The 24,794-nt window shown below is 40.0% G+C and overlaps 1 protein-coding gene across 1 annotated transcript; it reads left to right on the top strand.

The window, feature by feature from the left end:
• Window positions 1-438: 438 nt before the first annotated feature.
• LOC139712947 (protein arginine N-methyltransferase 5-like) lies at window positions 439-22,908 on the top strand. The gene is made up of 13 exons (XM_071624728.1): window positions 439-527; window positions 8,722-8,840; window positions 10,072-10,289; window positions 11,067-11,241; window positions 12,296-12,459; window positions 13,933-14,094; window positions 14,710-14,846; window positions 15,406-15,528; window positions 15,854-16,029; window positions 16,944-17,053; window positions 18,323-18,530; window positions 20,529-20,593; window positions 21,712-22,908. The coding sequence occupies exons 1-13, from the start codon at window positions 439-441 to the stop codon at window positions 21,862-21,864; spliced, it is 1,899 nt and encodes a 632-aa protein (XP_071480829.1). The 3' UTR covers window positions 21,865-22,908.
• The last annotated feature ends 1,886 nt before the right edge of the window (window positions 22,909-24,794 follow it).

Here is a 24,794-nt window from a genome sequence, read left to right as displayed (position 1 = left end):
GGATCAAATTATAATAATGCATGCACAAGTTCTCAGTTTATTGTGTTTCTATGCTTAAAATTCTTTATTCTACCTTTTAGTGATCGAATTCAGCCATTGCATAAAAACACTGTGATCTACAGGAGATCCATGTCTATTATCAAAACAACAAGAAGACTACTAAGTTCTATGGCATGCCATGCCTCTAAAGGCAGGAATTGTTTGTGATTTGGGGTTGATTGTTTCATAATCAGCAATTTTAGAGGAAGAAAACACGTATTGTGACATTGTAAATTCCTACTTTTGTGTTCGTGTAAGAAAATTTCATAGATGGCTGCTTGAAAGACCATTACAGTCATGTTTGTTAAAGGGAAATGCATTTTATTTTTACCAACTTAAAGTAACTCCTGTAAGCACGCAAATCTTTTAATTCAGCATTCCATACTCAAGACTACCACAATGGCGGTGCAGCAGCATGTGTCCTGTGGGCGATGCCTCAGCTGTGTGCCGGATATTTCCAATTCGATGCAACTAGCAACTTACGGAGGGTAATCATATAACTGTCAATAATTCCTGTAGTCAGTATAACTTGGTGATCGGTGTGAATAGTGACAGATCTCATGATTATGAGCTATGCAAAGACGTGTAAGTGAGCATGACTGATCCAGTGATTTGACGACCGACCGGTGAAATTGACATGTGTGTGCTGTGGTGATGATCGTGTGCATGCTATGGATGGCATGTGTGCGTGTTGTGTAAAATGTGTGGCATGCCCGCCCGCGCCTGTCTTGTCCTCATCCTCCTGTCTGTGCAAGTGCTGTGTGTGGTGTGGTCGTTTGCTTGCTGTTTTTGTCTCTTTCCAATCCCGCCAGCATCCCAGCTCCAGCCCAAACCAAAGGAGTAACTCCTTTGCCAACCCGGTGGCGTGGGAAACATAGTCATATAAGTTACTAAGTGGTCCAGTTGAATTGGTCTCTATTTGCCACTTACCGCATAGAGGTCTACATACATTTCTCCTTTCATGACTCAATCATTCAGTCATGCTCATGCCACACGCGAAATTGCCAAGAAGTCCTGATTCACAAAAATGTCACTCTCTAAATAGATGACGTTGTAGTCTATAAATTTACAGTATGCAAAATGACAGATGAGGCAAACCTGACGAACCTGTTCTAACTGCGACCAGCAGCCCCATACGCATAGCGTAATGGATTGTGGGGCTGCGGACTGTAGCATTCAGGATCATGACAGGGTAGTATCGCGGATAAATATCAACTTAAAATCGAAAAATTTCTTCGATTTGAAGACTTATCAGTATAGTTGAACTTGAAGTATTGACAACAGGTTTCAGGCAACCTTTGGTTCTGCCAATACTAATAGTCCCTTAACTAGGCCTTTCTGTTCAAATTGATGACTTAATGTGACTCGGTCGAGAGGAACTTGGGAGAGCTACACTGAATTGCCGGCCAGCGCATGCGCAAACAGACATCTTATCTGGTCAATGGATTTGAAATTTGTGCGCATGTGATGTGTGCGCATGCGGTGGCCATCAATTCAGTGTACTGTGTAGCTCTCCCAGGTTCCTCTCGACCGAGTCACATTATTAAGTCATCACTTCGAATAGAAAGGGACTATTCAGATTGGCAGAACCAAACGTTACCCGAAACTGGTTGTCAATACTTCAACTTCACTGGTAAGTCTTCAAATTGAAGAAATTTTTCGATTCTAAGTTGATATCTATCCGCGATACTACCCTGTCATGATCCTGAATGCTACAGTCCGCAGCCCCATTACGCTATGCGTATGGGGCTGCTGGTCGCAGTTATACCTGTTCATGCTCTTGTACATGTACTTTGCAGCAAACCCTGGACTCTAGACCCCAATTACATGTACCTTGGCTCAGGGCCGGCCTGGCCTGGCCCGGGGGTACCTTGACTTGTGGTCCTTGTATTTCATCACGCTTTTCCGTTGATTTCAAGTATGGGTTATTGTTATAACTATTAGATTATAACCAATATGTGACCCTGCACCTCAAAACAAACAAAAAGTTGCCAGACATGAATTTTGAGTTAAGACCATATTCTGAAAGAGCAGACTTTAAGCTTTAAAACGATTTATAACTGAAATCAAATTGACTCTCCTAAGCTGTCTAAATATTGGAAAGAAAGCACAAACTCAGGAAAAGTGTGAACTGAGAAAAGAGGCTCTGAAGTACAGTGTCTATTCAAGCGCTTAATCTTCACCAAACCGTGCTGGCTGTGTGATGAATGGGACAAAAAACAGGAAGTAAACCACCAGAGTAACAACAATGAAGGGATTATCAGATTAAACTGAAATTAAGCATGCCTTATTAACACAGTCTGTCCATAATTAATGCCAACTTTCAAAGCAGTAGCACTATCCTTTCAAAAGTTATTAGAGATGAAAGTGAAGAGTGTGGACAAGGTTTTTCAGAAATGAAAAAGGGATTCTAAAGACACACCTAATCACACTATTCTACCAAAAATGTTCGAGATAAACTGCTTAAAAAACACACTTTCCTGCCCGTTTTATGATACCAAATTTTAGCATGATGTAAAAGAAGACCCTCTCTTTCAGAAAATATGAAAAAGTCAAGTGCGGCTAGGTTGACCCACTTCACTTATTTTCAGTTCTCACGCAAAATCAGTGTGTGCGACTCTATGTTTTTTTTTTAGGTGCACGGTCACATATAAGCATGTTAAAATTGGCTTAGAACTGGTAATTTGCATATGTGCATTTATTGTAAATGATTCTCTGTACAAGTAGTTCTGTCCTGTGAACCTGCAGATTAAATACATAGGTTTGTGGTCAGTCACCAGCAACGGTGTCTACAGCTGTAGTGGACATTGCTAGAATAATTGCCTGCTACACCTTGAATTTACCTTGAAATGTCACACCTCCATCTTCAATTCACGTAGTTAATAGATTGCAAGTGTGGCAGGGTTTAGGGAGCTTTGTAGCCCATTAGCTTGTAACCCAATTTTGACAATTCTTGAATGTGTGGAGGTCGGTGAGTGGATGACATCTGGGAGTTTGTTCCAGCTATATACCACTCGTTGGCTGAAGAAGTGTTTTCTTATGTCCAGTCTAAGGCATGTTTTGGCAAGTTTCTGGGAATGTCCTCGGGTTCCGTGATATGTTGCTCTCTGGAAGTGGAGTTTGGGTCAATATTGTCTATCTGTGCAGTGATGAGTTATGCTTGAATAAGGTCACCCTCTTCTTTCTGTCTTCCAGAGTTGTAAGATTGAGTATCCTAAGTCTGACTTCAAAGGATAGGTCTTTTACGTATAGGTTGGGAATGAGTTTGAAGGCTTTGACCTGCACTGTCTCCAGTAATTTCTTGTCTTTTTCCAGATATGGACATCAGGCCTGCTTACAGCAGTTTACCCAAGTGTGGTCTGACAAGTGACTTGCAGAGTTTTAGGATAGCACCTGTACTTCTGTACATACAAAGTTTCTCTTGATCATACTCAAGATTCTGTTGGCTTTCTTTGCAGCTGCTGCACACTGGGTTGAAACTTTGTGGGATTTGTGAATCAGTACTCCAAGGTCTTTTTCCTCTGGTGTTACTCTTAGGGTGGCATTCCCCATGTGGTAGGTGTGATGTGGGTTATGGTATCCCATATGCATCACTCCACACTTGTCAGCATTGTTATACCCGCGCCAAACGAAGTTTGAAGGGGGTATATAGACCAATTCAATTTCGATGACCTATTCACCTACCACCGCTAGCGGCGCTATAACGGTCGCCATAACTGGGGGCCACTGGGGGCCAACGGGGGCTTCCAGCGAGCTAGCTACCCAGCGAGTTGCACTTGCATAGTTGCATAGTTGCACTTGCATAATTGTTAGCCGGGCGCGGCCGCTGCGCCGCGGCCGGCGACCGCCGGAGCCGCGCTAACATTGTGATTGTTTACTCACTGTGGAAAAGTCATTCAGCGGCTTTTAATGCCTTTCTTTTGAACAAATTGAACCATTCTCCTCAGACATATTGATCTACTTTGAAAGCTTCAAAGGAAGGATCACGAGAACACATTGTGCAGTTGTTGGGTGCATAAATAAAAGAAAAAAAAAGGAATTGGAAGCTGCACGGCAGTGTGTGAAATTCAGACACCGCTGACGCATGATAAATTAAGGCAAAATTAAAGACAATCAACTGAAATACAACGGTATAAAAATGCACAGATTTCGAAACAAACTATGTCTATTAGATTCTCTATCTAAATTAGGTTATTACTGCATATTCGTAAAATATGTTGTTCATCTTAGAAGACAAGTTTAGATCAAAGAATTTGATAATTCACTGTTTTTTTGTTTGTTTTTTATCCTTGGTGTCCTACTTGCCAAAGTTAGAATACACTTCCTGGCTAGACTTTATTATTATGACAAACATTTTACAGCCTACACTACAGCTAGATAAATGTTTCAAGATGTGTTAAATTCTTATATTGTTTTCACTTCTTCAATGTTCAGCACTGACCATAGGCCTATTCAATTTTGGCCTGGAACTCTGAATTTGACTTTTGATAAAGTGATACTTATAAATATTAAACCATGGATGGTGGCAAACAACCGTTTCATAATCATACTAAGAAAGTATGATTTCAAAATCACTTTTGTAGATTATAATATTAGGCGTTAGCGTGATGTTCTGGAAGGTTACTTAGACCTAAAACAGTAGAAGTTTTGGTTGTAAACATCAGGCGACGTAGTCGTAACTTAAGTTTAGGCATATACGGCCTAGAAATGCCTAGATTTATTTTCCGTTTGGTTTACTTAGTTAGGCTTGCCTGAAGTTATCGACAACCGAAAATTATATAGGATGTAGGGTTCTAGAAGTCAATAGGTCTAGATCTAGTCTGAACTCTTGCCTAGATTTCTAGACAAGATCTAACGTTAGACAGATTCTACCCTGCTGGCCCGACACTCCCGAGTAAAGGCAAAAGCCTGCCCTAAAAAGGTGAAGTTAACTGATAGCTTGCAATTTATTGCGACATATCTAGAGTAGCTCAAGATTCTTATTCATTATTTGTATTTAATTACATCAGTTAACTTGTCAACAGCCTAGGCTTATTAGCAAGACGTCTGCCTGCGCCTAGCAATAATTCTCCCCAGCGGTTTTTATTCTCTTACACAAACGATGTGAATATACGGGGCTTACACGCGAGTAAAGTCATCGCCAAAGAAATAGAGTCTACAAACATTCACGGATCGTACCGATATTTACCTTGAAACTCAAGTTTTGGCTACAGCCGTGTGTCATCTACCCATTCGCTCATAGTCGGTATGAGTTTTTAATTTTATTATTTTTTTAATCAGCTAGCGAAAAAAAAAAGTAGACTCTAGTTGTCACAAATCCAGATGCGTCGATCGCTGCCAGCGCCAGAGATAGCCAGCTGGCCGGCTGGCGCCGGGTGGTAAAAGCACTGGCTGCCGCTGGCACCCTTGCCACGCACGCAGGGCGCTTGCCGACCCGGCCTGTTTGGCCCCCAGTTATGGCGTCGCCTTAAGAGGGCGCACTTCCATGAACAGTCGCTTGAATCGGTCTATAGGAATCAGCGGACGGTCGGGCGGTCGGTCGGGCGGTCGGGCGGTCGGGCGGTCGGTCCGTTGCAAATCTTGCGTCACGAACTACTTCCTCAGTTTTCAACCGATTCCCATAAAACTTGGCACAGATGTGTGCCTTGGGTTGTAGATGTGCAAGACGTATTTTTTGACAGTACCCAAAAGTACGTTGCCATGGTAACGGCATATTATGGGCAAAAATGGGTACAAATCTTGCGTCGCGAACTCCTCCCACAGTTTTTGATCAATTTTTGTGAAATTAGGTACAGATGTTCATCTGAATATGTTAATGTGCAAGACACATATTTCCGCAGTGGCAAAAAGTGCGTTGCCATGGTAACGGCATGTTATTGGTAAAATATAGGGCAAAATGCTTCATGGCAAAACTGCTTCATCAGTGTTCTTCCAATTCTCATGGAATTCATATTGAATGTTTGTCTTAGGATATAGGTCAGCATGACACATTTCTTGACAGTGACAAAAAGTATGTTGCCATGGTAACAGCTCACATATTATGAGCCAAAATGATGGAAAATTTTGTGTTGCAAACTACTTCCTCAGTTTTTGCCCAATTTCCATGAAACTCGGTACAGATGTGTGCCTTTGGTTGTAGATGTGCAAGACGCATTTTTTGACAGTACCCGAAAGTACGTTGCCATGGTAACGGCATATTAATCCGTCCTTTGCTGAAAAAACCTTCATTAGATAAGGAATCATTGACAAGTTATCGTCCTGTATGCAATCTTTCATTTTTGTTCAAGATTTTAGAGAGAGTTGTGTTCTCGAGACTCTCAGACTATATGCTGGAACATGGTCTATTCGATCCTTTACAGTCGGCTTATCGCCCTCACCATAGTGTGGAGACCCTTTTGATAAATGTTTCTAGTTATATTTTAAGGGAAATGGATTCCGGATCCGTCACAGCAATGGTTTTGTTGGATCTGTCTTCGGCCTTCGACACTGTAGATCACAGAATTCTTGTCAATACACTAAGAAGTTTGGGTATCCAGGGACAAGCTCTCGAATGGTTTAAATCATACCTATCACACCATTCACAGTCTGTTCTTTTGAATGGTGTCACATCGTCTTCAAAGCCATTCTAGGCTGTGGTGTACCTCAAGGCTCTGTTGGCGGGCCCACCCTTTTTTCTATCTATTTGATCGGTCTGCGGAAAATATTTCAAAGGCATTCTGTTCGGTATCATCTATATGCAGACGACATACAAGTTTTTGTATCTTTTCCACCCCATCAAATCCAAGCATCTCATGCATTGCGCTGTCTAGAAAATTGCATCATTGATATTGATGCTTGGATGAGGTCTAACTCATTGTTTCTAAACCACAGCAAGTGTGAATTTATCCTTTTTGGTTCTAAATCTCACTTGAATAAGTTGGATATTAATTGTATTTCGATTGTAGGTAATGATATTCCTCTGTCAAAGTCATGTCGCAATCTGGGTGTTATGTTTGACTCTCACATGGCTATGTCCGATCAAATCACCAACATTTCTAAATCAGTCCGTTATCAATTGCGCAATATTGGTTTTATTCGCAAGTATTTGACTCGCTCTGCCACGGAAAAACTTGTTCATGCACTTATTTCTTCACGCCTTGATTTCGGTAATGGTTTGTTTTTCAATCTACCAAACTCGCAAATTGCCCAATTACAAAAGCTACAAAATGCCGCTGCACGTATTGTTTCTTTGTCAAGTAAACGCAGTCATATCACACCTATCCTGAAGAGTCTTCATTGGTTGCCTGTACAGGAGCGTATTCGGTTTAAGATACTTCTTTTGGTTTATCATGTTATTGAGGGAACAGCTCCTGATTACAATGTTTGTTTGTTTCGTCAATACCAACCTTCACGAACTCTTCGATCCTCAACTTCAGGTCTCTTACATATTCCGTTTTCTAGGAAATCTTGGGGGGAACGAGCTTTCGCTCACGCTGGACCAACACTGTGGAATTCACTTCCTCGTGAGCTGAAAGACTCGAGCTCTATAACATCTTTCAGGATTAATTTAAAATCCTATCTGTTTAGCAGTGCATTTTGAAGACCAGTGTCTTTTGAAGACAGACTTTCATGTCTTTTTTTTTTCTGCTTCTTCATCCTTCTTCTATTACTGTGATGTACTTGTATTTTCAATCTGTTTGCTTTGATGTACAATTGTAAAGCGCCTTGAGCATTTAATCAAAGTGGAGAACGGCGCTATAGAAATTGTATGTATTATTATTAATGGCAGAAGATCAAGGAAAGATCTTGCGGATTTAACTACTTCCTCAGTTTTTGACCAAAGCTTATGAAATGTGGCACACACCTTGATCTTGGTGGGAAGATGTGGAAGACATATTTTTCGGACGTGTCGGAAGCTGCGTTGCCATGGTAACGGCATATAAATGGCAGAAGATCAAGGAAAGATCTTGCGGATTGAACTACTTCCTCTGTATTCGACTGAAGCTCATGAAATGTGGCACACACATTGGTCTTGGTGGGAAGATGTGCAAGACATATTTTTTGGAAGTGTCGGAAGCTGCGTTGCCATGGTAACGGCATATTAATGGCAGAAGATCAAGGAAAGATCTTGTGGATTGAACTACTTCCTCAGTTTTTGACAAAAGCTTATGAAATGTGGCACACACAATAGTCTTGGTGGGAAGATGTGCAAGACATATTTTTCCGACGTGTCGGAAGCTGCGGTGCCATGGTAACGGCATTTAAATGGCAGAAGATCAAGGAAAGATCATTCCTTGGGTAAGACTGTCGTCACGGGGCGGGGGTATAAATCACCTTCAGTGATATTTCTAGTATTTCATCTGCCACTTTCCTGCCCATGAATGGAGATTGTCAATGTCTTTTTGCATGTCCTCAATATCTTCTTCTGTTCCTACAGGGTGTGCTTACTTAGTATCATCTGCAAACTTACTAAATAATGCATAAATTGCCACCCATATCACATTTTATATGTATACATGAGAAAGCAGAGTGGTCCCAACACTGCAGGAGATGGGCAATTAGTGTGTGAGAGAGAGAGGGAGAAAAATGACTTTATCTATAGGGATACAATATATTGGGTACATATTGTCTGTTTTTCAAATACTTCAATGTCATCATAATATTCAAATTCAATTGTGTTTTCTTTATATTTGTCTTTGACAGGTTTGATTTTGTAGCCTTACCAATTGTTCACCCAAGATTCAAGCGTGAATTTGTAGAGGGTAAAGCCAAGGACAGAATAGCTCCATTTGCAAGGTCAGATCTACTTTTACCCAGCCAAGGTGAGTGACACAGGATGGTGGGGAGAAATTCTCAGCATGAATGTCTCCTAAAGATATTTCTAGATTGCTAATTTTGCCATATAAATAATCTGTAGAATTGGGGGGGGGGGGTTGGGGGAGAGTTAATCAATAAAACATGTTCTTATTGATAATGATGACTACTGTACGAGCTGAAATTTTCGCGTTGGTTTGATTTTCGCGAAATAATTGCCTTTGAACCGCGAAAATAACAACACGCGAAAATAACAACGCGCAAATAACTAAGTTCAGTTAAACGCGCGAGAATATCTTCAAGCGAAAATTTTAGCTCATACAGTACTGGTGTGTGTGCATGCTTTGCTAATGAATCCTACCATGATATATGGGTAATGATTTCAGAAAGAAAGTAGAACATGGTCAACACTGGACATGTGTGACTAGCTGTTATAGAAGATTGCATGGCAGTGCCTTGATAACTTCAAAACCAGATCATCTGAATGATAGCTACATTTATGTCTAGTTGAAGGGCACTCATATTCATACTGTGATGTACGGTGAGCCTCCTGTCTAATGCATTTAGACTTGCTGCTACAATATGTAGAGTGCATTTAGTTGTATGTATTGTTGGGAATTGTAACTTGCAAACTATTTTTGATGTACAGTCCTGTACTTTCACCAACCTTTTTATTTAAATCATATCAAATATAGTGCGTCAGGCATCCAAGCAGAAATTGTATTTACGATATATCGCTAAGCTGCATATCAGCCCAATCTCAAGAGTGCGTTAGCGCTGTACTGTAGTCACTTGTACTGAATGCAACTCTCAAAAATATTGAAAGAATACAGTAGCCTCTATCTCTGTCCAACTTCCAAAGATTAGAAAAATTACATGAATTTTTGTGTGATTGAAAAATAAATGCATAGAGGATGTGTACTTTAAGATTGATTGGAATTCTTTTGCAAGAGAAATAGTTTGCTGTAAGAGTGTTCTTGTTTGTTAAAGTTTGATAAAAGGTGTGCTCAGGTGTAAGCAGTATTTTTTTTTTTTTTAATGGGCCCTCCAATAATTTGCTGGTGATTCATCCCTTTTTTAAGTGTGTATGTCTTGTCAGTCCGTGCACTTTTATAAGTCTTTTTGCAGTTATATATCCATACATTGTTGGATGAAAAATACTTTGCGTAGTTGTAATTGTTTGAAATGCTTTTTTCTTCATCTTATGTTCTATTTCATATTTACATTTACCTTGTACAGACTGGAGCTCATTAGTGGTTGGCAAACTTTCTGCCTGGCTTCAGCCTGACTCGGAGAATGCCGTGGTGCGGCTGAATTCCCAGGAGGCGCTCCTGCAGGAGTTGAACTATGCTGCCCACCTAAGTCTCCCGGCGGTCCTGGTGCCACTGTCCAGCATCCAATGTGTCAACCTGGCCAGGTGTCTCTTCAGCCACATGCAAGGTCACAGCAACCACCAGGTACACGGGAACATCAAATCCTTTACTACACCGACTAGACAATAAACCGCAGGATGGTCAACTTTTCTTGTGTGGACTAAGTGTGAATATCAGATCTAGGATAAGAGGGGGGGGGGGGGGTAGATGTCCTGATGCAGTGAATTTCAAAAAAAGAAAAAGAAAAGAAAAGAGAAAACAGATAGATCCTGCCGAAGTTTGTTAGTTTTTTCTTTCTGAAGAAGCTAGATATTCCCTTTTGTACAGTTAGTAAATTAAAATATACTGCAAATGGCATTTTTGTTTGTTTAAGCTCAGATTTGTCTTTCCCCCAATTGCAAGGAAACCGCTTAGTGAAACAAGGTGCAAAGTTACTTATTTAAATGCATATCTATGTATGTACGGTGCTCGCCTGTTATAATGAACACACTTATAACAAAATTGCAGTTACAATGAAATAAGAATTCAGGCCATGGCATTATCGGCTTTATGTTTTATGTTGTTGATTTGATCAGGTATAATGAAATTTCGATATAACGAAAGAAAACTGCCGGTTCCGAGGACTTCATTATAACATGAGCCCACAGTACATGTGTATGATACAGTGTACATGTGTAAGTATAGTATAGTGTTTTGATCCTTTGATGAAGTCAGGAAATTGAAAGAGGGGTAGACAAAGCTAGTCCTAGCAATACCTCCATGCAAATCAGGTCATTACCAACAATTCATGGAGAATACAACATGGTGGGCCTGGTTATACGTTCTGCCAGATAATTGCATCCGTCACTGTGTCATACCCAGGTATGGATTCAAGTGCCAATCCAAGCGCCGAGTGTAATGACAGATGACCTGATTGAGAATGAGCCTGACCATGGGGACAATGAGAACGAAGCCACACTATCACGCGACAAGGATCCCTGGCACTGGTGGAACACGTTGAGACGCGCCTGCAACCATCACAAGAGATTAGGCGTCGGTGTGTTTCACGTTACTTTCTGAATTTCAATGCCATGATATTGTGTGTATAACCCCCAAACTTAAATTTGAACGAGGCCAAATCCATAGTATCCTCCAAACTCTGTTTTTCTCTCTTTCTTTCTGCGGATGTGTTCAGAGATAAAAATCGTGTTAATTATGAAATGGTAAAATTGGTATAAAGAGGTAAAAATTATCCATTTAGGGATATCAATATGTAACACTAGTACTTTTTAATGTGTTTTAATGCATTGTTTTATGTGTATTTGTAACTAGTTTTCTTCTGTATATACTCATCATACACAATTTCTAGGGATGGCTAGTAACTGATCAGTGTGAATGCTGGGGGATGATTGTTCCAATCCTTGTGGGATTCATTTAAGAGTACATTATTATATCCGTTGTTGTGTGAAAATTGTTTGCTTTAGAATGGTCTCATATTCAGTAATGTGCAGTTTAATGTTTCCAGTTTAGTGTGCCTGTACAGTGACGGAGCATTAAACTGCACATTACTTGAATATGAGACCGTTCTGAAGCAAATAATTTTCTCAAAGCAATAGATATATAATGTACTCTTCAATGAATCCCACAAGGATTGGAACAATCATCCCCCAGCATTCCCAGTGATTCCCACTGATCAGTTGCTAGCCATCCCCTTTAATGCAATGTCAGTCATAAGTCAATCTGTCCTTGAGATGAATATGTCAATTCATCGATGCCCGAAGATTAATGATGATAATCATGGCATACTCGCATTCCGAGTCGCCTAGCCCGTTACTGTAAAAGTGGATATTATCACGCTACTAATTTTTTGCGCTCGGCAGGATAAGAAGAGTTTCGTGTGTTTTTAAATCTGCAAAATCAAGACATCAACTACTGGAACATATGGCAAGCAAAAATATTTGCATGCCTTTCTTTTTGCTCTAGTTTCCGGTTGTGCAAAATGCACGAAAATTTCAACACCACGAAAATTTACACTTTTACAGTATGATCAAAATGTTTTCTGCTGCTCTGTGACTGGCTTGGTATAATGAGAAATGTTCCTCCTCTCCCAGCCCTGGAGGTGTCACCAGACCTCCCATCACAGGCCATCCTGGACCGGTGGCTGGGTGAACCCATCAAGTGCGCCATCTTCTCCACGAGCCTCTTCCTGACCAACAAGAAGGGCTTTCCCGTGCTCTCCAAGGCCCACCAGTCCCTCGTCATGCAGCTCTTCAGGGTGAGTTGTAGGGGGTGGAGCAGTGCCGTATACAAAGAGAGTCTAGCCAACTCGGTTTTCAGCTCATGAGTTTTGAAGCATGTGATTGGTCAAAACGGGTCCCGTGATCTTTGTGGAGCCATGTCGTTACTAAAGTGCGCTTATACGCAGTGCCCATTGTTAACTACCCCTTATTTGGCTTGGTTATTTTGTTACGTCTGAGCGTACACGCTAACCCTGTAACGCGTAATACGCACGGGAACGACATGGCGTCCAATTTAACAGTTGGCCAGACTCTCTTTTTATACAGCACTGGGGTGGAGGGCTGCCACGCCCGGCAACCACCGAGGATAGATACCGCGGATAGGAATATTGAGAGCTGTTATGATGGCATCATATTGGCGAAATCATGAAGTTGTTAAGTTTATTAAGTTTCAGGGAAACGAGAGATAGAATGCCAGCAATGTATGCAACTGCATTAATCAAACTGTTTATTAGAAAAAAAAAAGAAGAAAAAAGCACAATACAGTTGAACCTCTCTTATGCGGCCTCCCTTTATCCGGATCTCTCTATTATCCGGACGCAATCTCGCCGTGATTTTTAAAAAAAAATAATTACGGGAGGAAAGGGGGATTCCCAACTCCTTGAGAACTCCTACACAAACACACATGAATTACATATACTTGATACATTTCTTAATAGTTATTTAGGTAAATAATCCCAAGAATTTATAAAAGAAAATGATTTCATTCTTGCAAACACGAACCTCTATTTTGGGGTCTGTTACTGAGTGTAACAATGAAAAGGTTGCAGTATACACATTACTAAATGTGGTACTACAATGGGCTACTGTACATGTGTATGTATATTATGTACATGTATAAAGCATTGAGTCTCCCGTATCTGGCCAAATCCCTTATCCGGATGAGCCCCGGTCCCGACTTGTCCGGATACGAGAGGTTCAACTGTATGTTTTTTTCATTTAATTTGCTCTATAGCTCATTACATTTTCACCGCAGTACAGGGAATACGTATGATGCATATCGGGGCAATTCCCCCCCCCCCCCCCCCCTTCCCAGCTAAATACTGGTTAGTAATATGGGAAGAGTTAAGATTAGGGTAAGAGGTTGGGTTAGGATTAGGATTAGTTTTAGGATAATTTTTAGGGTCAGGGGATGGTTTTGGGGTAATTGTCCAGAGGGCAATTGCCCTAGAACCATATGAAGGGACTGTCTCATTTACCAAAGAATGACACCTCATGCGATCTTTTCTTATGATCAATTCAGAAATTGTGAAAGCTTATCGTGAAATACATTAGAGCCCATTGTATATGTAGAGTAATCACAGCAACTGTTATAGAAATAACATATTGTGTGATACAAAACCCAAACTCTTGTCATCTTCCATTTTATGATAGCAGGTCATTCATAACTCTTCCATATGTATGTGGGTGAATATTGGGATAAGTGATCAAATGTTTGGTTTCCATGGCAGCTAAATGTTCAGATGATGATCACGGGAGTGAACAGACACCCAGACAAGGGCATCAAAGCCTACCAGCAGTACATGGACCACCTGTTTCAGTCTCAACCTCCGCTGGGAGGGGTCGATGCCTTCGCCAAGGGTTATGAGGATTACCTTCAGTGTCCTCTACAGGTAAGTTGGTCTTGGAGCCGCTGTACTACTTAAGTATTATGAAGAATTCGATAAAGGACTCCTCCCTAACTAGCTTGAAACAAACGCGTATTGTACTTTGCAAAGGTTTGTGTTTGAATGCCCATACCTTTGGGTCACTCCAGTATGTTTTGAGGCTACTGTTTCACTTGATTGGCCCTCTTCTGATTTCTGTCTATTCCTTTCTCTCTCCTCCCCCCCCCCCCCCTTCTCTGATATTTTCTTCTTGGCCATGTAGTTGCTAGTGAAGGTTGTATCTTCTTTATCATTATTGAAAACAGAATTGGTGATAAGTGTAATCTGTGAGCTCTAGGTAAAAGGTTATTGGGTACCATCAGGGTATTTTCCAGAACTGTGTGATATCCAATACTGTGAATTTGATAATTTTCGCAGTGTGGAAACTTTCGCGCATTTTGTGTTACCAGAAATTAGCAATGTGAATATTTTTGCTTGTTATATGATCCACAATGTAATGTTGTGATTTCTACGGAATTAAAACATGCAAAATTCATCTTACTTGGCAGAGTTGGAAAAATTACTTGCTTAAAAAAAAAAAATCCTTTTTACAGTAAATCATAATGCTTTTGCTGTTTGCAGCCGCTCTCGGACAACTTAGAGTCACAGACGTACGAGATCTTTGAGAAGGACCCAGTCAAGTACACACGCTACCAGGAAGCTGTCTACAAAGCCCTGATGGAATCAGTCTCAGAGGCACAAAAGTCTTCCACTAAGACGTGAGTTTGCAGTTATATCTCATATTTTGCTGGGCTTTATTCTTATACCTACCCATTGTTTGTAGAGATGATTCTTGGAGAATATCCTTCAAAGAGCGAAGTTTCTTATTGAAATGTGTGCGGCAGAATTAAAAAGAAAAAAATATAAATTACTCAAACATATTGCTTTGATGTTGTCACATGACCAAACTGATCACAGGTGACATACAGGTGCCCATTGAATACCTATTTTGGTGACTTACCGATTATCATTGGGTTGCAAATTCTGTGAAATTAGTCAGATTTTGCTCAATATTTACTACGATATTACTTTGTTTCACTCCAATCGTTGACTGTAGATGTCTCCTCCATGATCTTTGTATCACCAGTTGTCTGTTGTACAGTTAAGCTGACCTTGGAAGGGAAACATAAAGGTAGCCTTTACATACAGATGACCACTGTAGAAAGGTTATACATATGTCGGTTCCTTCTTGGGGAATGTGAATTTTCATATGCATGCGAAGATGAATCTTCAGGCGGATTATGCATTGTGCCCTAACAATGAGTGTCTCTCAAACAGGGTAATAATGGTCTTAGGAGCTGGAAGAGGCCCTCTGGTGACGGCATCGCTAAAGGCAGCAGAGCAGGCAGACCGGAAGGTGCATGTCTACGCAGTTGAGAAGAATCCCAACGCAGCTGTGACGTGAGTGGAGAATCAATCTCTTTAAAATATTATTCTATTTCAAAGAAGTATGCTCAAAAGCAACAAATTCCAGAAATTGTGTTCAAAATGTATAGAAGGGAAGTTGATTATCCAATGAATATGCTGAGCTGTTACTATAGAGTTTACTCATGAAAGTGGGTTTGTTGACACTATCATCATAGTAAATTTTACCTTCATTGCTCATAAGGAACAGACAGTTGAGTAGGGCAATAGAAGTTTGGATTTTCCTCATTTCCAGGATTTCTGTTGTGATGATGAAGAAAACAATGAGCATAATGCTTTCCTGTATGATTTTCCATGTTAGGCTCTTTAGTCTAAAGGAGGACAAGTGGGGTGACATGGTTACTGTGGTGCAGAGTGACATGCGGGAATGGAAGGCGCCGGAGAAGGCGGACATCATCGTCAGCGAGCTGCTAGGGTCCTTTGGTGACAACGAGCTCTCTCCAGAATGTCTAGATGGAGCACAGCCTTTCCTCAAAGGTAGGTTTGTGTCATATTTATTTTTTTATAGAGCTAAATGGTAATTCTCATTTATAGGGGGAAGGGGGGGGGGGGCAGAGGGAGACACAAGGGGGTCCTTGCATATGTTCTATCATGGTAGATGTTTAGTGTGGCATTAGTCATTGCACTTAATGGTACAAATATTGATTGGCTCTTTAGTGTTAGGATATATAATTTGTTGCAAAGTCAGTGAATTCATGCGAAGTTGTTACCAACTGCATTATCAGAGGATTCATTTCTCTCGCTCTTTCCCAATGATTACACTATAATGCATTGTAAGCAATTTCAATGTCTCCTTGAGACCTTTTGCGCCATATGGAAATTTGTTTCTCGTCTATTTCTCAATGCACAGCTGGTGCTGAATACAGTTTGAAAATGCTGTAGGGATATTGAATCTAGGACTTCTCATGGTCAGGGGTTCCCCCATAAGCACCCATAGTTTTACTCTAATGAAGTCTAATGCTGTAGGGATGTTGAATCTAGGACTTCTCATGGTCAGGGCCTGGTTCCCCATATTAAGCACCCATAGTTTTACTCTTATGTAGTCTAATGCTGTTAGGATATTGAATCTAGGGTTTCTCATGGTCAGGGGTTCCACCATCAATAAGCACCCATAGTTTTACTTTGAAAGTCCCTGTCTCTACTTCAGTTCTGGTGCAATATGAATTTCATGGTCAACACCAAGGCAATCAGAGAAATTAGGAAGCAGTATTAAGAACGAATCATGTTTTGCATTGAAAATACCTGTCGGATATCTTGGGGAATACAATCTACCTGCACATGAAAATACATGTAGGTGATGGCTTTCTTGAAGTAAATCTCAAGATTGCCCTTGCACAGAGAGTACATTTCTAACAGTATATTTCTGTATGTTTCCTATTTTCCACCTACAGATAGCTGTATCAGCATTCCATGTAAATACACATCATATCTAAGCCCTCTTATGTCACACAAACTCTACAATGAAGTCAAGTTGTGCAAAGAGAAGGACAAGAATCCTGAGGTAAGTGTTGTAGCCTTTATCCAAGCTACTGCAATAGTTAAAGTCTGTGTTATATGGACTATTCTTTATACAGAGTGTGGGATGATTTTACTTCAATCACTGTTTGCCATCTTGAGTGAAAAAGCCACCCCTTGTCCAAATTGAATCAGCAAGGTAGAGTAATCTCGAATGTAGGAGTGTCTTTAGAATTGGGCAGCACTTGGCGCTTTTTAGAAGTTTAATATGTTTTCACAAAAGCGATGTTTTGGGTACTATTACATGCAAGTGGATAAGACAATGATGCTAGTGTTTCACTTCTGACCTGTAGATCATTGCTAAGTTGTAAGGACTTTTAAAGGACAAGTTCACCTTCATAAACATAAGGATTGAGAAAATGCAACAATATTAGTAGAACACATCAGTGAAAGTTTGAGGAAAATTGGACAATCGATGCAAAAGTTATGAATTTTTTAAATTTTTGTGTTGGAACTGCTGGATGAGGAGACTACTACAGCTTTTGAGTCATATGCGTACAACAGTATAAAGAAAATATAAAAGAAAATTCAACATATTTTCACTTTTTTCGCATAATAAAAGAGCAATTGACTTGCCTCTTTCTAAAGGCAGGGGGAATAATATTACCCATAACATTTATCGGTAACGAGTCAGGGGAATGTGTACTTTTTTCAAAAGATGGAATTTTGTGAAATTCTCTTTATATTTTCCTTATATTGTTGTACGCATGTGACATCTAAGTTATTCATACACTGCAGTAGTCTTCTCATCCAGCGGGTACTGCAAAAAAACTTCAAAAATTCATATCTTTTGAACGGATTGTCTGATTTTCCTCAAACTTTCAATGATGTGTTCTACTAATATTTCTACATTCTCTCAATCCTTATGTTTATGAAGGTGAACTTGTCCTTTAAACTGGTGTGTTGAGCCTTTTATCATTTTTTCTCCTTGAGAAAAAAAAAATTTTTAGTGGAGATTCGTGTGCAGGTCAGGTGGAGACTCATTTTACTTGGTGAGATGATATAATCATTTCAATCATGTAATTGACGTATGAGATTGCCACTAATGTCATTATTATGTAAAAGCTACCGAAACTGAAACTACACATTTTTTTTTTTTAATATATATTTTCTGTGCTCAATGTAATGAAATAATTACTAATGTAACTGGTACTTGGTGTTTTTGACCTGTCACTGCATATCAAAGTCGTACTAAACATGGCATGACTCTCCACTTTAATCCAGGTCAATTGCTTTTGTCTGCTTTGAATTGTAGGCCCATTTCGAGACGCCCTACGTGGTTCGCCTCCAGAATGTTGCCATCCTTGACAAGCCACAGCCAGTGTTCACCTTCACCCACCCAGCCAAGCAGCCGGCCGACAACCAGCGCTACAAACACTTGACCTTCACTGTGTCGGAGGACGCCGAACTCCACGGCTTTGCCGGATACTTTGACACCGCCCTCTATGGTGATATCATGCTCAGTAAGTGTGGTCTCCAAACTGTTGTCATCATCCAGCCCGCCCGCCCCCCCCCCCCCCCCCCCCCCCCCCCATTCTCCGATAGCCAAATGAATGCTTGTAGATACCAGGGAATTCAAAAATTTCACCATCTTTCTCACTTTGCCCACCATTTTGAAGATGTTGAACAGCATGTCCTCCAGATCCACATCCAGAAGTCTATGTAGTCTGTCCAGTAAAAACATTCAAACATTCTGACATAACGAAGGTTAGTGTATGAAAGTCATCCCTTGGGCAAGTTTTATTGCTGTCCTATTCATTTGTTAGTAAAGACATTCAGTTGCAGTTAAATACATTGTACAAGCTAACACTGAAAGTAAGGGGTGATAGGTGAGGAGGAAGAACATATGCAGGTCTGTTGTCCAAGAAATTAGATTCAGAACCTACCAGCGAGAGCCATGCAATCACTGAACAACAACAACATCAACAACAACAGATTTATCTCTGTGTCTGAGAGGTGATATGTAGTTTGTTGTCCCCGCCGAACGAGTTCGAGCAGGGGACTATGAAACGGGCTCCGTACGTGTGTCCGTGTGTGCGTCCGTGTGTGTGTCCGTGTGTGATCAAAATCTTCAATTTGCTACTTCTCTGTCATTTAAGAGCCAATTTTGATTCTGTTTGCTTTATATGATAGCAGTCAACATGGGAGCTTTGAAACTTCTACACAGAATTTCAGTTGTGACCTTTGACCTTGACCTTTGACCTATATTGTACATTTTGCTACAAAATGCTACTCCTTCGCCATTTCTAACCCGATTTCGATTCCGTTTGCTTTATGTGATGGCACTAGTTGAGGGCTTCAAAACTTCTACACAGAATTTTGACCTTTGACTTCTTTGACCTTGATTTTTTGACCTGTATTGTACATTTTGCTACAAAATGCTACTCCTTCGCCATTTCTTACCCGATTTCGATTCCGTTTGCTTTATGTGATGGCACTAGGTGAGGGCTTCCAAACTTCTACACAGAATTTTGACCTTTGACTTCTTTGACCTTTGACCTTGATTTTTGACCTATATTGTACAATGGCTACAAAATGCTACTCCTTTGCCATTTCTAACCCGATTTCGATTCCGTTTGCTTCATGTGATGGCACTAGGTGAGGGCTTCAAAACTGCTACACAGAATTTTGACCTTTGACTTCTTTGACCTTTGACCTTGATTTTTGACCTGTATTGTACATTTTGCTACAAAATGCTACTCCTTCGCCATTTCTAACCCGATTTCGATTCCGTTTGCTTCATGTGATGGCACTAGGTGAGGGCTTCAAAACTCCTACACAGAATTTTGACCTTTGACTTCTTTGACCTTTGACCTTGATTTTTGACCTGTATTGTACATTTTGCTGCAAAATGCTACTCCTTCGCCATTTCTAACCCGATTTCGATTCCGTTTGCTTTATGTGATGGCACTAGGTGAGGGCTTCAAAACTTGTACACAGAATTCTGACCTTTGACTTCTTTGACCTTTGACCTTGATTTTTGACCTATATCGTGAAAGGGCTACAAAATGCTACTCCTTCGCCATTTCTAACCCGATTTCGATTCCGTTTGCTTTATGTGATGGCGTTAGGTGAGGGCTTCAAAACTTCTACACAGAATTTTGACCCTTGACTTCTTTGACCTTTGACCTTGATTTTTGTCCTGTATTGTACATTTTGCTGCAAAATGCTACTTCTGGCGGGGACATATATTACGCACCGCGTAATTTCTACTTTTCCTTGTTTAGTTTTGTATTGTAGAATGATGCCTATATATATTTTTCAGTGAAACATAATGGAGACTTTAGACTGTGCACTTTTCAACTGAAAAGATTCTACAAGAAACTAACAGCAGACTTTTTAGAGCCTGTGAAACAACAACACTCCTTTTGAAAACTGTTTTTTTGTTTTTTGTTGTTGTTAAAAGAAAAAACAAACAAACTCATGATATCATTGCAAATGGTTTGTCCCTTCTCTTCCAGGTACTGAACCAAGCACATATTCAGAAGGAATGTTTAGCTGGTTCCCAATATTCTTTCCATTAAAAGTAAGTATAAAAGGCTGTCTATTGATTTCTTTTTGATGAAAATCTGAATTGTGATATATGTGTCAGAAGCATGAATGAAATGCAGTGAGTGTGATGACAGTGGTATTACTTGTGGAAATTTTGTCTACACCTACTGTATGTTTTGCAAAAATCTTTCAAAACAATCAGGATATTAATTATATTTACACAGAGTGATTCTTGAAAGCAGATCGATTTTTTTAAAAAAGTCTCAAATGAGAGCAACTACTAGCATATTAAGGTAAGGATAAGTGAAATATTCGCCAAAATATACTTGATACTGGGGCGGATACAGGAATTCTGTAAAGGGGAGGCGCCTTTACAAAATTAAAAGGAGGCGTTCGCCCCCCATTTTTTTTCTTTTTATTTCTTTTGTTTTGACAAAAAATAAAGAGGGGGTGCGTGCCCGGTACGCTCCCCTCTTGATCCACCACTGCTTGAGAGGTAAGCAGACCATTGAGCATTTTTTCTTAAATATATAGTATAGGCATGAATTTGTTCACGGCAATAGTACACTTTATATTTAATTCCCTGGGTGCCTCAGGAATTTGTTCATGGCAATAGTACACTTTATATTTAATTCCCTGGGTGCCTCAAAATAGTAACAATTGCAATATGAAGTTTGCTTCATTTCTGTCATCACTTCAAAACAAAGTATGGAACCTGTGGATTTCACTGATATTCTCTGAAGGAATTAATAGCCTTTCTGATTTGAAATGTTTGAGAAACTACACCTGTCATTACAATCTTTGGCTGTATTATGAAGAATATGAAAGGGAAATTTCACATCACGTCTTGTCAGTAATACTTTATATACAAATAGTTCATCACGACTTCTGCATATCATAATTTGATTTGTTGTATGTGGTTGCTAAAGGAGCAGCTAATGCTTGTATTAAGCAAGGAACCATGGGACGTATGGTTCAAGCCCCCTCTGAAAGACCAGACACTGTCAAACAGCTGCCGTGGAACACCATTTTTTTTAAAGATACATAGAGGCATGAAGCAAATCTTCTTGGTTTTATGTTCAGGCTCAATCCAGAATTTGGGACATATGAATGTAAATGTTTATTCTTTGAGTTTTCTTGCCTTTTCCTCAGACACCAGTCCATTTGAAAGCAAATTCTCAAGTGACCGTCCACTTCTGGAGAAATTGCCGCAGCCGGAGCGTGTGGTACGAGTGGTGCTTGACCGACCCCGTGGCCACACCCATCCACAATATCAACGGCCAGTCGTACACCATCAGCTTGTGATGCCGATGGATCCCCTCCCCCCTATTTGTCAATTCAGCCAAGTGTTCCAAGTGACATGTAAAAGAGCAATGCGACTGTGATAATTTATCATCTGCCGGCTTCTCTGAATGAAAGCGTATTGGAGTGAATGGCATCATGTCTGCATCTCATTCCTGAATCTATTCAAATCTATTCACGACTAAGATTTGCCGAAAAGTATACTGTATTTTATCTAGCAGAATTAAATATTTCTCCAGGAGGCTCTTGAATGAATTTGAAGATCTATGTTTCTGACATAATTCGGCCTACATGTGATACACAGACTTAAGCATGACATTGGCAATGCTTGTGCAAGATTACATAAGGCTGTGATAGCATGCTAGGCATGATAATGTGTCTGAGACCATTTAACTTGCTGTATCTACAGCATTTTTGTAAGATGGATTTTTTTTTTTTTGTGGCCTGACATTACTTATCATATCAGCAAAATTCTGATTAGTAAACAAATAAATGTTAGCACATGCAAAAATAGCCTGGTAAAATGTACTGTTTATGTAAATGAGTGAAACATCCAGTGCATGAAATACAATGTATGGTGCACAATATGCAGTCAACACTGAAAGAATAAATCATGTAGCAATGGTACACTCTATAGAGCGTAAGCCTTGAAAGTAATTGCACAATATCATATTGACATTTGGCCAATCAGAATGGAGATGTTCTTGTGCCCCATATACGTATAAAACTTAATTGTGATTACAGTGACATAACCTCCACATGTGCATTTGTGTACTGCATGCTGTGATTCAATAAACTGTGATGTGTAGACTGTTAACCCAAAATGCATAACAGGTATCATATCAGTCAGCGATTGCAAGTACCAAATCAGTCAGCAATTTAATCGCATAGGATGCATACAGGGCATGGTGGATTTCCTGTAGGGGTAGAGATGGATGGAAGGATCGTTTGCGTTGCTTTCAAAACCCCTGGCAGTGTCAGATGCTGAGCTTCAATTAACCCTTTGTGCGCCAGGGGCTATGGGCAGTGTGTACAGCGCTATGGAGTTTTCTGTGCCAACCAGCACTCACAGCCCACAAAGGGTTGAAGAGCCAGTGGCGCGGGGAGACCATGCACTTGGAAGGCTGGCCTGACTCGCATAAAGTCAGAAATTCCTATATTGAATCATGTACAGCTTTGCAACGCAGCACAAATGTAGCCAAATAATCTCAACTGGAGTTGAATGTTACCGATGAGCGTACGCTTTGGTGCACACATTTGCAGATGGGCAACTCTATTCAAGCAGACCCGTGTCAGTCGTGGTTTTGTTATATACCCTGGTGGGAAGCAAATGCAGATTGATTCAATCAGTCCATCCTTTTCTCCCCATGTTTCCCAGTCTTTAAAGGGATAATACAGTATTGGTGGAGATGAGAATTAGGCTTTTAACTTTTTCCGAGATACAAAGAAAACACTTATGATATAGTACAGAGCATGCCATTTTAAGAGGAATTCAAAATTTATTTGATGAAAATCGGGTTTGGAATGACTGAAACATCCAAAAACAAAGTAAAACAAAGCGATCGTAATAAAGTGTGGGTCTCACACTTTATTAGAATCGCTCTTTTTTTGGATATTTCAGCCATTTCAAAACCAATTTTCATCAAATAAACGTTGAATTCCTCATTGAATTACATACTCCTTCATATTTCATAAGAGGTTTCTCATTATCTCACCAAAAGATGTTAGAAACCTGAAATTAGGTCTCAACCAAAACTGTACGATCCCTTTAATGATTGCCTTTTTATTTGCAGCATTATACCTCTACTTCTGATGATGGATATGGTAGGTTTAGTCAGGACATACAGGGCTTAATAGCAATATTCTATGATGTGTTATGTGCAAGATTTTCTCTGCATCTAGACTATGACCAAGGTATCTTCGGGAGCTAGGTCTTGCCTTGTACTCTCCTGCTCTCTCCTCAATGTGTACTACTTTCTTGAATGTTTTAGAGATGATTGTGTAACTTGATGATATGCATTTAATAATATATGACGTGAAAAAAGAAGTATGGCATGGTACTGTTTGTAGTAATTCATACACAATCTGCTTTACAAACCAAAACTAGAGTGATTAAAGGATGCATGAAAGAATGAGTAAAGAATAATGTCACTCTCAATGGAAGATAAAAGAGGTGGTACTGAGAAAGGTTTATTCATATATACAGAATGTACACACAAAAAAATACAAAAATCCTGAATTACCCAAACTCTTTGTTATTTGTCATTACTATGAAAGTGTATCTCAGATGTGAGTTATTTCTCAGTAGTAAGTTTTGTAAGGCTCAGTTTGTCCTGTCCACGTTGTGCTTACACAAATCTCTCTCGTATTCCTAACCCACATACTCTTCGTATTTCACGACGAATTTGCTCCAAAGGGTTGCGACGGTGTCAGATTTATTTTGCCCTGAATTATTTGAGGGTCGTTTGCTCACGAGCTGCCAAGTTTATTCATAAATGTGATGCTTCAAACCAAACCTCAGTTTAGAGAGCCAGAGTGAAAAAAAAAGAAGAAAAAAAGGTGGAAAAAGACAGAGAAATCAAATTGTCAGTACAAATTTGCTGCCAAAGTCTGCTGTGGAAATGGTCAGAAATTGTATTGGTAACATTCCATCTGGGCAGGCAGTTGTGCAAAGAGACAAAGTGTAGGTCTTACGCCTCGCCACTATCATTGTTATTTTTGTTTAAAGATTCCAGTGATTTTGGTTGATTTAAGGCATGGAATTTGATGGATGCAAATTTGGTATGTGTAAGCAAAAGAGTGCAATGCTGGAAAGCATGACAAATTCCAGTTTATTTGTTTCATTGGTGTTCATTCTAAAAAGTTCCAGATGTAATAGTGAGATGTACAGTGTGCAAAAAGGCTAAGGACCAGTGTTAGCTGTTTGTAACTCC

Source organism: Diadema antillarum, unplaced genomic scaffold, assembly GCF_040938485.1.
Source record: "Diadema antillarum isolate AM-2024a unplaced genomic scaffold, OU_Dant_1.0 seq00001879_RagTag, whole genome shotgun sequence".
Classification (NCBI taxonomy): domain Eukaryota; kingdom Metazoa; phylum Echinodermata; class Echinoidea; order Diadematoida; family Diadematidae; genus Diadema; species Diadema antillarum.
The sequence above is the reverse complement of the archived record's forward strand: the minus strand, read 5'-3'. Positions and strand labels throughout refer to the sequence as shown.